This window comes from Columba livia, chromosome 1 (assembly GCF_036013475.1).
Source record: "Columba livia isolate bColLiv1 breed racing homer chromosome 1, bColLiv1.pat.W.v2, whole genome shotgun sequence".
In the NCBI taxonomy this organism is placed as follows: domain Eukaryota; kingdom Metazoa; phylum Chordata; class Aves; order Columbiformes; family Columbidae; genus Columba; species Columba livia.
In genome coordinates, this window is record NC_088602.1 from 198,843,017 (window position 1) to 198,856,172 (window position 13,156).

At 35.7% G+C, this 13,156-nt stretch overlaps 1 protein-coding gene across 4 annotated transcripts in view; it reads left to right on the forward strand.

The window, feature by feature from the left end:
* PHTF2 (putative homeodomain transcription factor 2) overlaps positions 1–13,156 on the forward strand; it is a 68,503-nt gene that overhangs the window by 34,149 nt on the left and 21,198 nt on the right. For 3 of the 4 annotated variants that reach the window (XM_065049177.1, XM_005512077.3, XM_065049178.1), the window contains exons 6-9: positions 3,828–3,993; positions 4,666–4,830; positions 9,903–10,104; positions 12,207–12,365. In XM_065049177.1, the coding sequence (XP_064905249.1) occupies positions 3,828–3,993; positions 4,666–4,830; positions 9,903–10,104; positions 12,207–12,365 (692 nt within the window). The remainder of the gene's footprint in view (positions 1–3,827; positions 3,994–4,665; positions 4,831–9,902; positions 10,105–12,206; positions 12,366–13,156) is intronic. The other variant, XM_065049179.1, reaches the window with a different exon arrangement.

The window sequence follows — 13,156 nt, forward strand, 5'->3', positions numbered from 1 at the left end:
TTGGGAGCAATTTAAGTACCCTGAGAAGCTAAATGACTGATAAGTTTCCCACTGAAGTCCAATTAAAATACAATATTACTTTTTAAATTTAGCCATCTGTCCTTGCAGTTGTGAATCAGTGTATCATTTGAAAATGATATTTAAAACAAGAAACGGAATTAAAAGAAAAGATGACAGTGTCTCTTGTGTGATGTATAAAATGAATTTCGTAGTGCCAGTGCCCCAAAACTGGAAATATTGACAAATAGTCATGTGATCTCCTATAAAATTCTCCCTATCCCCGTTTCTGAGATAGGTGCTTAAGAAGTATTGTTCTGTACGTTAGCATTTATGTGTACTGTGGTAAGTGATCCTATAGTGTTAATACTTTTAATCTAATTTGTAGTAATACAGGTAGTAAAATACGTAAGTTGTAGTTCATTTGTTAACATGGCATAGGTGGCTTAATCTGAGAAAAACAATTATAGTATTTTTTTGTGTTCCTATTCTTAAATTTATTTTCAAAAATACTTTGTTCGTGGAGCCTTTGTAAGATTCTAAAAGCAGCAAAATAGTAAGACAGTGCAGATTCTGAGTGCAAGCAGGCTTTTTGGACATTTAATTACAAGATAGCTCTGTAATTACTTCCCTCCCCCTTCAGATTTCTTGGGATCTATGATTTACTAAAGTTATGGCTGGACTGCATCATTTCCCTAATCCATATAGGCTGAAATGTGACAAAATATTTTTGATATTTCTGAGGTTGTGAATTAACAAATAGTGGAAAAAATTAGTAGTATTCTATAGTACATTATAATCCAACTATTTGAAACACTTGTCATTTAAATTGTGCTGAATTAACTGCAGAGTTTTTGATGCTTTTTTGAATCAATTGAAAGATTTGTAATGTACGTATAAGTGAAATTAAATTGACAAAATTTTTGACTGGAAACTATTTTAAAAAGCCCTCAACAAGCCTCTCCTTTAAAAGAATACTTGCTAGTGTTTCTGTAAGTCAACAGAAAAGAATTATTTCCTTGGCTGTGGATTTAAACTCCAGATTTTATTTGCATTGGTTTCCTTTAGTATAAAGTATGATTAGCTAAATGTGTGATAAGAGAACTACAGAGAAATGTTTTCTTGTCCAAGGTCACGGAACAGGCTGATAAATAAAGGCAGAAGTAACGCCTTTTTATTCTGACTCCTTATCCGTTTAGTTTATAGCATTACCTCATTTTTACTTTAAAAATGTTTCTATATTCTAATAGGAAAATTTTTAAGTTATAGTATGTCTCTCTATGATGTATTTCTTAAGTGTAAAACAAGAAACTTTAATAATTATATAACGGTTGTTTATTGTGATACATATATATGTATGTATGCATGCATTTCTAAACTTGATAATACAAATATTTCAAAGCTTTAAATGCTCTAAAAATAAATGCATGCTGACCTTTGAAATGTACAGTTGTTTTCTTTGATGCAGCTTTTTGCTCTGTGTGAAATAATTTCATTTGTGTCCATTGCACAAAATAAACTGTTGTAATTTAGCAAAGTCCCAGTCCAAATACTATAAATAAGTATAGAACTAATTAAAAGTGGTGTGAGAAGTTCTGTTCCATGACCTAGCTGTTGGTAGGAGCAATTCTAGGATAACCTGAACTATAGTGTATTGATACACTATGCAGAAATAATTTATTGGATTCCAACCCCCCCCAATCCTACTGAAAAGATTGGTGACACTTTCTTAAATTTGTGTGAATTGGTGGGAATCTGCAATCTACAGATTTGTGTCTTCTGGAAAAAGATAGTTTCTTCTAGATCACTCTGCTTTGCTAAAGTGTTTTTTAAGTAGCAGAAGAAATCTTGTAGTGAAGTTTGGAATTATTTAGTGGAGGCCTATTCCTGCGAATGATTTCAGATGGATCCGTGGAGCTCCATGTACTCAGAACTATATGCTTATCCAAATTGTATGCTACAAGTCACAATTGGCTACTTTATGTCTTCTGAAGCCTATTATATGTGTGAGAAACTCAGATAAGCTCGTTTAGAAAGAGGGAATATTATCTGTACCTTTTACTGTCTGTACTTTTTAAAATTTATTTTGTAGTAAGTTTGATTTCTGATTGATGAATACTGTCCTTCTGAGATCTCATACAGCAAAAACTTGGTCCACGCATAGTAATAAAAGATCCCCTATGTGTTCTATGTAAGACTGTTGTGCTTTAATTTAGGAAAAAGACCGATGGGAAATTAGTTTACCACAATAAAAAATAATTCCATTGTTTTGTATGTTCATTATGTTTCTATTACTGGTTACCTTGCTAAAGATTATTTCATGAAAAACACATCTAATCTCTTTTTAGTGGAAAACATCACAGCCAGATATCTGCTGTGTTAGGTGTGGTTTCATGTGGTATATTTTGGGTGTTTGAATATGGCACACAGATTTACCCGTGGTTGGATTTTTTTTCAGTTAGTTTTAGTAGAGAAGTGGTGAAAGCTGTTGTACTTGTATGGTATATTTCTTGTGCTAGGAGTAGGTCTAAGTTATGGGATTTTCACTTCTTTAGTGGTACAAGGGTAAACCCAAGTTCTCATGGGATATGTGGATGTTAGGAGCAGGGAATTATTCTTCTGTTCTGTTTCTGACTTGTTTCTTGGAGTTTCTGTTTTTTTCCTTGGCAGCTTCTCTCAGCTCAGTTATGAAACACAGCACTTGAAGCCATGGAGGCAGCTCATCGAGAACGTACAATAGCAGAGAAAAGAGAGAGATTGCCTTGTCTGTTTACCCCCCGCTTGTTGAATGTGTCCAGACTGACCTGAAGCCTGTAAAGATATTTCTGAGCTGTAGAAGTGGTTGGGCTCTGGGTACAGGAGCAAGGAGAGCTGCATGTGTGTTGGCTATATATGAAAAGCTGGTTATAGGGTCACAAAATTAGGGCTTCACTATGGAATTGGAAGTTGCTCCTTTTCCAACCATGAGTGCAAGTTGGAGTCCTGGTCACTTCAGCTGGACTGCCTCATAGTTTACGTGGTTTGCCTTTGATCTTAGTATTTCAAGAAAATATACATACAAGTATATATGAAATGTATTCAGGGTTTCATTTACACATGTCTGTCTATCTGTATGGGGAATTTTGTCTTTTGACTGGAAGATGGAGAAAATGCTCTGTGCTAGAGAGTACAACGAGTTTCTAGTCTCTTGGTGCTTACAGTGTTGAAATAGATGTCTGGTTCCCCAGAGTAGCAGGTTAGTTGAGGTTGGCAAAGACCTCTGGAGATCAAAGCAGGGTCAGCTGGCCAGGGCGCTCAGGCCTGTGTCCAGTCTGGGTTGGAGTATTTCCAAGGATGAAGAGACTTTGACTTGTCTGGACACCCTGCTCCCGGTTTGATGGCTCCTGCACCCACCAAACTTGTTGGGTTGTGCTGCATCATTTTGAGTGATACAGAATTAGTTTTATTCAGGCTGCTTTAAGAGTGACATTTGCTTTTTGGTTTTGTCTCTTACAGAAGTTTCACCTTAATTTAAAGTTGTTTCATGACAGAGCTTTCCAAATGCTTTCCCCCCCCCTCTTAATTCTACCACCTTTTTTTTAGCAATAGACATAATAACACAAGTGTAAAAGAAGAGATGGATATTAAGACAGTAGGCAACTGTTTAAATCTTATTGCAGCCTATTTCGTTGCAATTATAATTCCTTCCTCTCAGAATTACATGGGTTGGTTTAAAATGCAGTTAAAGGACTACGTCTGACTGTTTTTCTTTCTGACAAAAGCCGTATGATGAGCTGGCCATTTCAGACATTTCAGATACTGAACTCAACTTCATTTCCCTTCTTTTCCAGTTGCTGCTGTAGTGTTATTCTATACAGCCCAAAGCCCACATAATATACCTCTGACTGAAGTAATTGGGCCAATATGGCTCATGTTGCTACTTGGAACTGTGCATTGTCAGATTGTTTCAACACGAACTCCTAAGCCACCTCCCAGCACAGGGGGTAAAAGAAGAAGGTATAGTCCATGTTAAAGTACTTATCGTTTAGGATTGTTAAACTATTCTAAACAATGTGCATGAAAAAATGTAGGGGTTTACAGTCTCTGCTCTGCAAGAGAAGAGAAATTGGTGCTCAGTTTTTATCTAAAAGTTTAAAATGAGTACTTAATCGGTGCTTTTCAACTTTTATGCATTGACTAATTATGCATTGTTTAAATTTTAATGCGTTGAATCTGACATTTTGCCTCAAAAAGGTTTATATCTGAGTAGTGGTGGAGTAACAGTATTTATGTTACTGCAAATCTAGTTTTATGTGCAATACTGACTAATGATCTCTGTGGGTAATATACATTAAAAGAGATGCTATTGGAACCTGTCTCCCAGCACTTAAATGAATAAGGTTTGCTACAGTGACTTGTCCCATTAAAATGGGAAAACCTGCAGCAGTGACTTCTTGCATATCTAAGCCTCTGATGATGAGATGGAATACATTTTGGGTTTAAGGGTTATGGTAATGATTGTTATGCTTGGTTTTATTAAATGGAGTTTATTAAATTGATGTGATAAGGCTTTAGCAAAGTATTTTAAAATCTTGCTTGGTTTTGCATGCTTAAATTGCTGAACGTGTTATAGAACTAGTTGATTGCACTTATAAAGCTACCTTCCAATTTTAATCTCTTCTGATGAAGGAAATTAAGGAAAGCAGCACATTTGGAAGTACATAGGGAAGGAGATGGCTCTAGTACCACAGATAACACACAGGAGGGAACAGTGCAGAGCTACGGTACAAGCACCTCTTGCAGTATTGGCGCTGTCTTCAGAGATATCTGGCATGCTGCTTTCTTTTTACCAGGGTTTGTATTTATTCAAGGCTACATATGTGTTAGAGATGCGCTATCCCTTTTCTAAATAAGTAAACATTGATTAAACTTTGCTTGATCCAGTTATTGTTTTTAATAATCAACTCATCTTCGTATTTGAACATGTACTAATTTGTTGTTTCTTGACTTTTGCAAATGCTGATGCAATTTTGAAAAGATGTGGAATTAACTTTTAGTTAAATTCTGTTTTGTAGGAGTATTCTGTGTGGGCTATCAGGAACAAACCAACTCAGTTTCTCAATTTTAATCCGATGAGAAAATGTAACTCTTTAATATTACTTTGTTACATTAGCTGCTTATTACTCAGAGAGTGCTTATTGAACTCTATCACTTTCCTCAAATCACACATTTTTTCTGAAGGAGAAGCCTTCAGGATTCAGATTAGCACAGCATTTAGTTTATAAATAAAACATCAAAGATGCTTTTTCTAATAACTGGAAGAAACTTCTAACACTGTTAGATTCTAATGCTGTTTTGCAAACGATCAATCTGGTAATGGAGTGCTCTGGGCAAGTAAAAAGTTGTTTTTTTTAAAAAAATTGTAACAGGTTGTGTTCAAGATATGCTTTGTACACAGTATTGTGAGTGCTATATGTGAGCGTTTATTAACAAGAGAAAATATGCTCATAAAATGGTATGAAATTGAGAAAAGGGATACTGCAAGTTATTATATTGATGTTTCGTTGTGCGTGCTGCATTGTTAATATGGCAACACTAACATGTCTGTCATACTCGTGATGCGTGCTCTTAACCACTGGTAAAGCTTACCTTATGTTACGTTCTGGGAATACCTAGTTGAAACTCAAAGTTATAAAAATGTTTAAAAATATTGTAAGAGCAGAGTTCATTTGACTTTTCTCTATATAGTTTAATCTATAATAGCTTTGAGAAGCTGTTCTTTGAATCTGTATGCAACCATATCTGATATGGTTGGAGTGTAATCTTGTAAACTTTTTAATATTTCCATTCATTGAAGATACTGATCTGCAGTAAGAGGAGCAGTGTGGGAAGATTTGGGGTTTTGTTTGTTTGGTTGGTTTGGGTTTTTTGCTTTGTTTTTTTTGTGTGTTTGTTTTTGTTTTGTTTTGTTTGTTTGGGTTGGGTTTTGCATGGTTGGTTTGTTTGGTTGTTTTCCTTCCTTACCTTCCATCATATAGGGCCCTGTGTTTTCAGTTGAGAAAGGATGTGTGGGACTTTCTCTAAAGACTTGTTTAAACCATTTAATGAGAGGTAGTGTGTATATATGTATGTATATATATATATAGAGAGAGATGCTAAGCCTCAGTGGTGACTACTTAGTATATACAGTATCTTCAAAGGATAAAGAGCTCAGAGTAGCTGAGAAAGCTGTAAGTAGCCCCTGGTCAGTTGTTACCTCTTTAATTGCGGATTCCCAGTTGTTTGTGTACAAACCACACCAGGAACTCATCCAACTGAAAAATAACCTTTTTTTTTTCCCCCAGGAGATCACGCAGATCAGTTTCTTCATGTCATTTTTTTCATGGCAACATGAACAGTTTTGTCAGCACAGTGGGATGGCAGAGTGGGGCTGGGAATGAGTAAGCAGGAGTGCAGTGGGGGGTACATCGACTGCTTTACTTAGTGATGTTGCTGAAGAAAATTTGATGAGGCCTCAGTGCAAGGAAGCTGTACAGCAACATGTGTCCTGTTTCTTGAAACATATTTTGAAGCTCTTTAGATAAGCACATTAGAATGTCTCATTAGTGTTTATTTATTTTTTCACATATGCTAAGCCTTGAGATACCATTTTCTGGAGCTTTGAAGATAGGTCTTAAACATGGTTTCAAAATTAACCTCAGAAATGATGTTCTTTGCTTTAGAGCAGGCTCCTGCATACGTAGACCAGTTGCCTACACTCAGGTCATTGGTAATCTGAAACTGTGTATTCAATAAATATCCTTCTGAATACCAGAACTCAGTCTCACTAATAAAACAGAAGTCTAAACTTTAATCCAGCACGGGGGGAATTTGGAAAAGACTATTTATTAGCTTCAGTGGAAGGGAGCACAATATCCAAATAAATAATTTATTCAGAACGTAGTACTGATTAGGGACTTTGCTCTCTTTGTGTCCTTATTCCAGTTTTGGAAAACCGTAACTTTCTTAAGCCTTTTGCAGTGTGGACAGGGAGAAGAGTTTTTTGACCAACACAAATGAAAATACATGGGAATTAAATACTTGACAGTGAAAATCTACAGTCTTCCAGAAACTGGCTTTCAATCTTCCTTAATATTTTCTCTAGCTAATGTGTGAATAGGACTGAAAGTAATTATTGACTCAGTTCAGACTTATTAAGACCTTCTTGGATTTATTCTTGGCGTTGTCCAAGTTGTAAACTAGGAAGTTTAGAAGTTGATTAAGGATGTGTATATGTAGTAGTTCTAGGAAACCATACATTTCTGTCAGCTAGGGAGTATTGTTCATGTTTGTTATTGTTTTTTCTTTTAACACAGTGTAGTGCATGGAAGCCTAACTTTAAGCCCAAATTTCTGCTTTTCTGGCTTATGATTTACACTGGAATTTAGGTATTCATACAAAAACTAACTTTGGTTTCTACATTGGAAACAATTGAAGACTTCAGTCAAGTTACCTGTTTTCTCAGAATGAGCTTTAATTGATATCAGACTAGTATTTGTCTTGTGGTTTTAGCACTTACACATTGCTTGACTAGCAAAGTCCTATCTGAACAAATTGTGCATACACACATACTTTCTTTTTTACTCTTATCTCTTCCTACTGAACTGTTTGAGGCTACTTCTTCCTAGTAGCTTTCAGGTTTCACGTGAAATGTAGAAGAACTTCTCAAGTCATACTTGGAAGACTTGTCCTGTTACTCCACTCACACAGCTTAGTAAATTTCGGGGCAGATCTCTCTGACTGGACATGTGCATGTGTGTATTTGAGGAGAACTGCATTCCCTTTTACACTGTTAAAGGAAATGTTTTAGAAGTGCCCAAAGTGTATTTAATGCATTAAAAATTGGCCTCTCTGGGCTCCTGCTTGTTAATGTAAGTGCTACTTCCTTAGTGCTTACAACTGAGTTTACTGAAACGTATTATTTTACAGAGTTGCCACTGCAATGCTGATACTTGCTTTATTCCTGAAACAGAATGACTGGGTTTTTTTTTCCCATTAAATAATAAGCTAAGCTTTCTTCATTTGTCTTATCTTTGTTTAGTTAAACAACGACATTATTGAATGGCACAGAAATAACCTTCTAACATGTTTACTGTTGATAGTTTGACCTTTTTGTCCAAAGCTTCAGTCATGTTTTCGATGACCTTCTTAACGGACATAGAAAACTAAAACTGTGTATGTGAGCTAGCACATTGGTAATCTGCAGACAGGAGGAGGTTTACTAACTGCTTCTCCAGCACAAACCACATGCTAAAGCGCCTTGCTGGCTCTTAGTTGGTAAGCTTATAATAAAAATTAATCCGTGCAGATATATAACTACAAAAAAGTTTCTGTTGGTTTTGTACTAATTTAGAAATAATACTAAGAATTTTGTGAATAGATCAGCGAATTATAGGTGAGCCCTATGGCTTCCTACAAGAGAAGTGGAGCAGCAGTTACTTTAGTTTAAAAAAACTATAAATGTTGTTAGCATTTTTCCAAGAAGGGGTGAGGGAAGGTAGAGTGAGACTGAAGATGGGAAAAGAGTATGAAACACCTTAGTAACATTGCCTTTTCACTATTTCATCTGCATTCCAACAGATGAATTATTCCTTCTTGGATTTTTTCATTTTATCCAGCTCTCCCTAGATATTTTTTTGTGTTCAGGTCACTCCTGTATATGTGGAATACCTTACCTTGGGAGGAATGTGAGGTGACTATCCTGATTCGTTTGATGTACATATTAAAGAGAAATTGAATCTTCTGCTGTGCAAGCCAAGCTCTCACAGAATTCCTCACTCCTTAAAGAGAAAGGCAACACACATTCCTTTGCAGAAGCACACAATCAGTTGAACAGATTCTTTATAGTTTTGTGCCAATGTCCAGCCGTTTAACTTCTAATAAAAATTTAAAAGTATGGAAACTTGATTTATAACACTTCTCCCTCCTCCCTCCAAGTATTCTGGGAATCTAACAAACAATATATAATAAATGTAAGATATTAATTGCTTTTCTGATATTTTCCTTGTCATTTACTTTGAGAATACAGAAACTTAAGTGAAGACTTAAAGTATCCTCTGTTGATAAGGTTGCAAGCTGCTACTCCTTTTCATTCCTTCATGGATTGCACTTTCTAATTTGGAAGTGTAATCATCGAAATTTTTGCTCTGAGAAAGCCTTTTTCTGGCATTAGGTATTCTTTCTGCTACATCTTTTGACTAGATAAGGACCCTGATGTCTAGAAAATGTTTTGGAAGACTATTCATCAGTATCAGTAGCCTTAACAATAATACTGAAGTATAATTCATGTGATTTGAAAACAAGTTTAATTACTGTGTTTGTAAAATATATTGAAATATATTGCCAGGGGTGTTACTGGATAATATGGAAAAGGGTAAATCACTGTCTGTTTAGTAGAGTTCTCAATAAGCAAAGTGTGTTTAAACATCAAAAAATGTCTGTGTACACAGTACTAAACAGAGCATGTTTGTTTGCGGCTTCAGGAAATGGCCACTAGCTTTGAATTAATAACACTTTAAATAAACATTTCTCATACCTATTTTTTTCTTAAGATAGAATAGGGAAGTTTGTCATTTAGATTTTAGGCTTGTGGTTTTTCTGTTGCCAAAGTTGCTGGGAGGTTCTAGTTTTAAAACATGGATTGCCTTTACTGTTCTCTCAATAGCTAATGATGTAATTTTCTTTCAGACTGACAGATTCTTTTGTAGCAATTTGTAACAAGTAGTGTATGAAGTGTTAATATTGTTAGTTTGTGTCATGTTAATATTATTAGTTTGTGTTCATTTTAATACTAAAACTAAAACATGGGTTGAGAGGGGTAAACACAATTTAGACTAGGAAAAAAATTGAGATAATTAATTGAATACATATATTTGTTTCAAATATAGATCTAAAAAAGCAAAAAACTCAATAGATAAATCCACCGAGACTGATAATGGCTACGTGTCCCTTGATGGGAAAAAGACAGGTAAAAGCAGTGAAGAATGTGTGCAGGCCCATGAACGTCGATGTGAAGTGATCAAGCCAGAAGAGTCGGGCTGGAGCACAGCGCCAGTGCGAGATGCCTTCACCAACCACAGTCATCACAAAGTAAGTGTGCTTATTGCTTTCAAAGCAGGATTATTCACTTGTCAAATGATGTGTGAGGTGTATCTTTATGATGCTTTTCATGCATTCTTATCTACTTTATCCTTAAAAATGTTTTTAAAATGAAATCGGACTTAAGGCCCTGGGACCAAAAATTATGTTAAGTCTTCTTATTTCATCCTTATATTCCTCACCTTTCCTTTTTCTTGTTGAAAGTTCCTTACTGACATCTAAACATCCTTTGCCATTCTGTATTTCAGTGCACAAATTTGTGTGCTGTGGGTTTTTCCAGACCAGCTGAACACACTGTACCTTTTCCTGCCTCTTTGGTACTCTGGGCACAGGTCTGTCTCCATGCTAAAATGGAACCAAGTTTAGATTACTGACAATTTACAATTTTGAGGTCATTCTGAGCATTCACCTCTGAATCATCTTTTCCTTTTTTTTTTTATTGAGGAGCTGATCTTTGTAGAAGATGAGGAAAGCACAATTTCCCTCTCAGTGAAACAGGCAGGACTCTGTAGAGTAAGGAACAGGCATGAGATGGAAGCATGGGGAGTGTAGAACTTTTAATTTGGCTAGGTCTGATTATCTCCTGGATATCCTGTTTTCATCTATGCAATAACTTTTCCAAAACATTTTTCCTGGCTCGCCTGTCAGTGGTATTTGAACATATATTGACTGTCATTACAGCTTTTACACTTGACTCTGTCTCACTGGGATTGACCATCAGTGATCAGTCATAGACAGAGTTTTTCCATTATAACATCAAAGGGGGAAAGGTTATTCTACGGAAGTCTACAAGTACACAGTTTTATAAAGGAAAGACTTTCTTTGTGGATTTCATAGCCAAGTTATTTAACAGCCCCTTAAAGATCCATAGATGGAGTCAGAATGGAGGTGTTGAAGGTTCATCTTGGGGCAAAAACTTCATTTTGTTGCTCTGCAGGAGGTGCTTTCTCAGCAGTGATAGTAACTGAGGGTCAGTTTTCGTTATCAGTTCCAAGCATTTTACATTCTGGATGAAATTCAACAAATCAAGGACTTTTTAGAAAAAGTGACTTTAAGAGTTTTGAGTTTCTTTGATAAAATAGATGAGACGTTGCCTGTGTTGAACATACTCAGTAAGTACACACCCACATTCAAGAGAAGTTGGCAGAGTCTAGAATAGGCTTCTGTCTTCTCTCCTCCTCTTTTCTTCCCCCAAAGACAGTCAATAGATTTTGGTGCCACTGCAAAAGGTAGTAGATAAGACACCCCAGACTGTTCTGTGTGTCCTTTTTCTGTGCAACACTGCTGTTAAAACAAATGAAATGACCTGACCTTGAAGCATCTCAGAAAACAGCATTCATCATGGAAGAGAGTGATGTCTGAGCTGCAGAGAGGGGAAAGAATTTGTTGTATTTGTAGAGAAGAGCTTAACTATTTTTGTCCTTTTAGCATTTCAGTGATGACAGCAAGACTCCAAAGACAACTTTGCAGGATAGTCTCTGGTGATCTCATAATAAATGAGAATACACACACAAAAAAGCTTTTTGACAGCTGAGTGATCTTTCACTGCCCTTTTTTCTTTCTGTTACTGAAAGGGCTACTTTAACTATAGTTCAAAATCAGGAAACTGGAAAGTGGAATAAAATAATGATCTGAGTATTCTACATGTAATCTGTAGCACTTTATCATTGGAACAAGAGGTAAATGTTAACTTTGTACTGTATGTGTTGATAACTCCACATTGTAGTGTCTATTATCACAGTTTTGTTGAGGTTTGTTGGTTTGTTTTTTCAAATCTTCTGGCTATTGTTGCCTCTAAGCCTTTCCTAGTAGGTTTGCTTTAGACAAAGTCGCATTTAAGAGAAGAATGTCATGTTCTTTAGTATAATATGAGCTAGCCCTTCATCATCTGAGGAATGTTTATTTTGATATTACAATTTCTGTTTTATAATTCCTTCTGTACCACTTAATTTTCACAATTGGAAATGTATTAATATCTAATTTAACTGAGCATAGATAACCATATTGTAGAAATAAATTGAATTTCAGTAGTTGAGAACAAGACCTAGTAAGGTTAAGTGTATGTCCTAGAAATACTCTATTTCTTGCACTAGGATACTCACAGGACCGTGACAAATTTATCAGATGAAGTTTCTAGTGAGGAAGGGCCTGAAACTGGATATTCTTTACGTCGCAATGTAGAACGTGCTTCTAGTGATTGTACACTTCGAAACAGGAAATCTCACCATTATAAGAAACACTATCCTGTGGAGGTATGTTATTTTCTATTGCTTCTTTTCTGTAAATTGTTAAAACCTCTCGTTTTCTTATTGAATGTGTATATTCTCCTCAAACGTTTTTTCTCCTATACTGGATTTTAGGAGTCTATTAGTTGGAAGTCATGCTAGTGGGGGACAGAGATTTTTTTTCTTTTAATGACGGTTTTGAAATGTTTATTTTTTTATTTACTTGTTTTTTCGTTTTGTTGTAAAAAATATTATTAGGTAATCTTCCATTTATTTCTCACAGACATTGGTTAAAAAGATCCAGAAGGCTAATTGATTTGACTGTTTAATGCCGTATGCGTGTTTGGTTTAGGGTAACTGAACAGGTCAATACTTGGAACCATTTGTTTCATATTACAGAAGACACCACTTGACTGTATACTTGTACAACTTGTAGTGCTTGACAAGAGGAATCAGAAAGACATGAGTACAGTCAGGTTTTTTTTAATCTTAAATATGTTTTCTCTCGCATCGAGTGCTTCAGAGTGAGGGAAGACTGTGTAGGTATGTTCAGAAACTGAAAAGACTGAAGTTGATGTGTGTAGCTTTGGCAGTAATGCTTTACCCTTGTTCCCCGTTTACTGCTCTGGCTGATGCCCTGAAAGAGGAAGCCTTTCTTTGCTGTTACAAACTCGCCTCCCCCACATGATTACAAAGGAAATGAAACAATAGTTTTCAAATCTGTGAAAGCTTTCTTTGTATTAAAATAAAAAATCGTGAAGTCAGTGAATATACTGTCAACTTCTGTCCTACATTTTCTTGATCTTTGTGTTTACTTG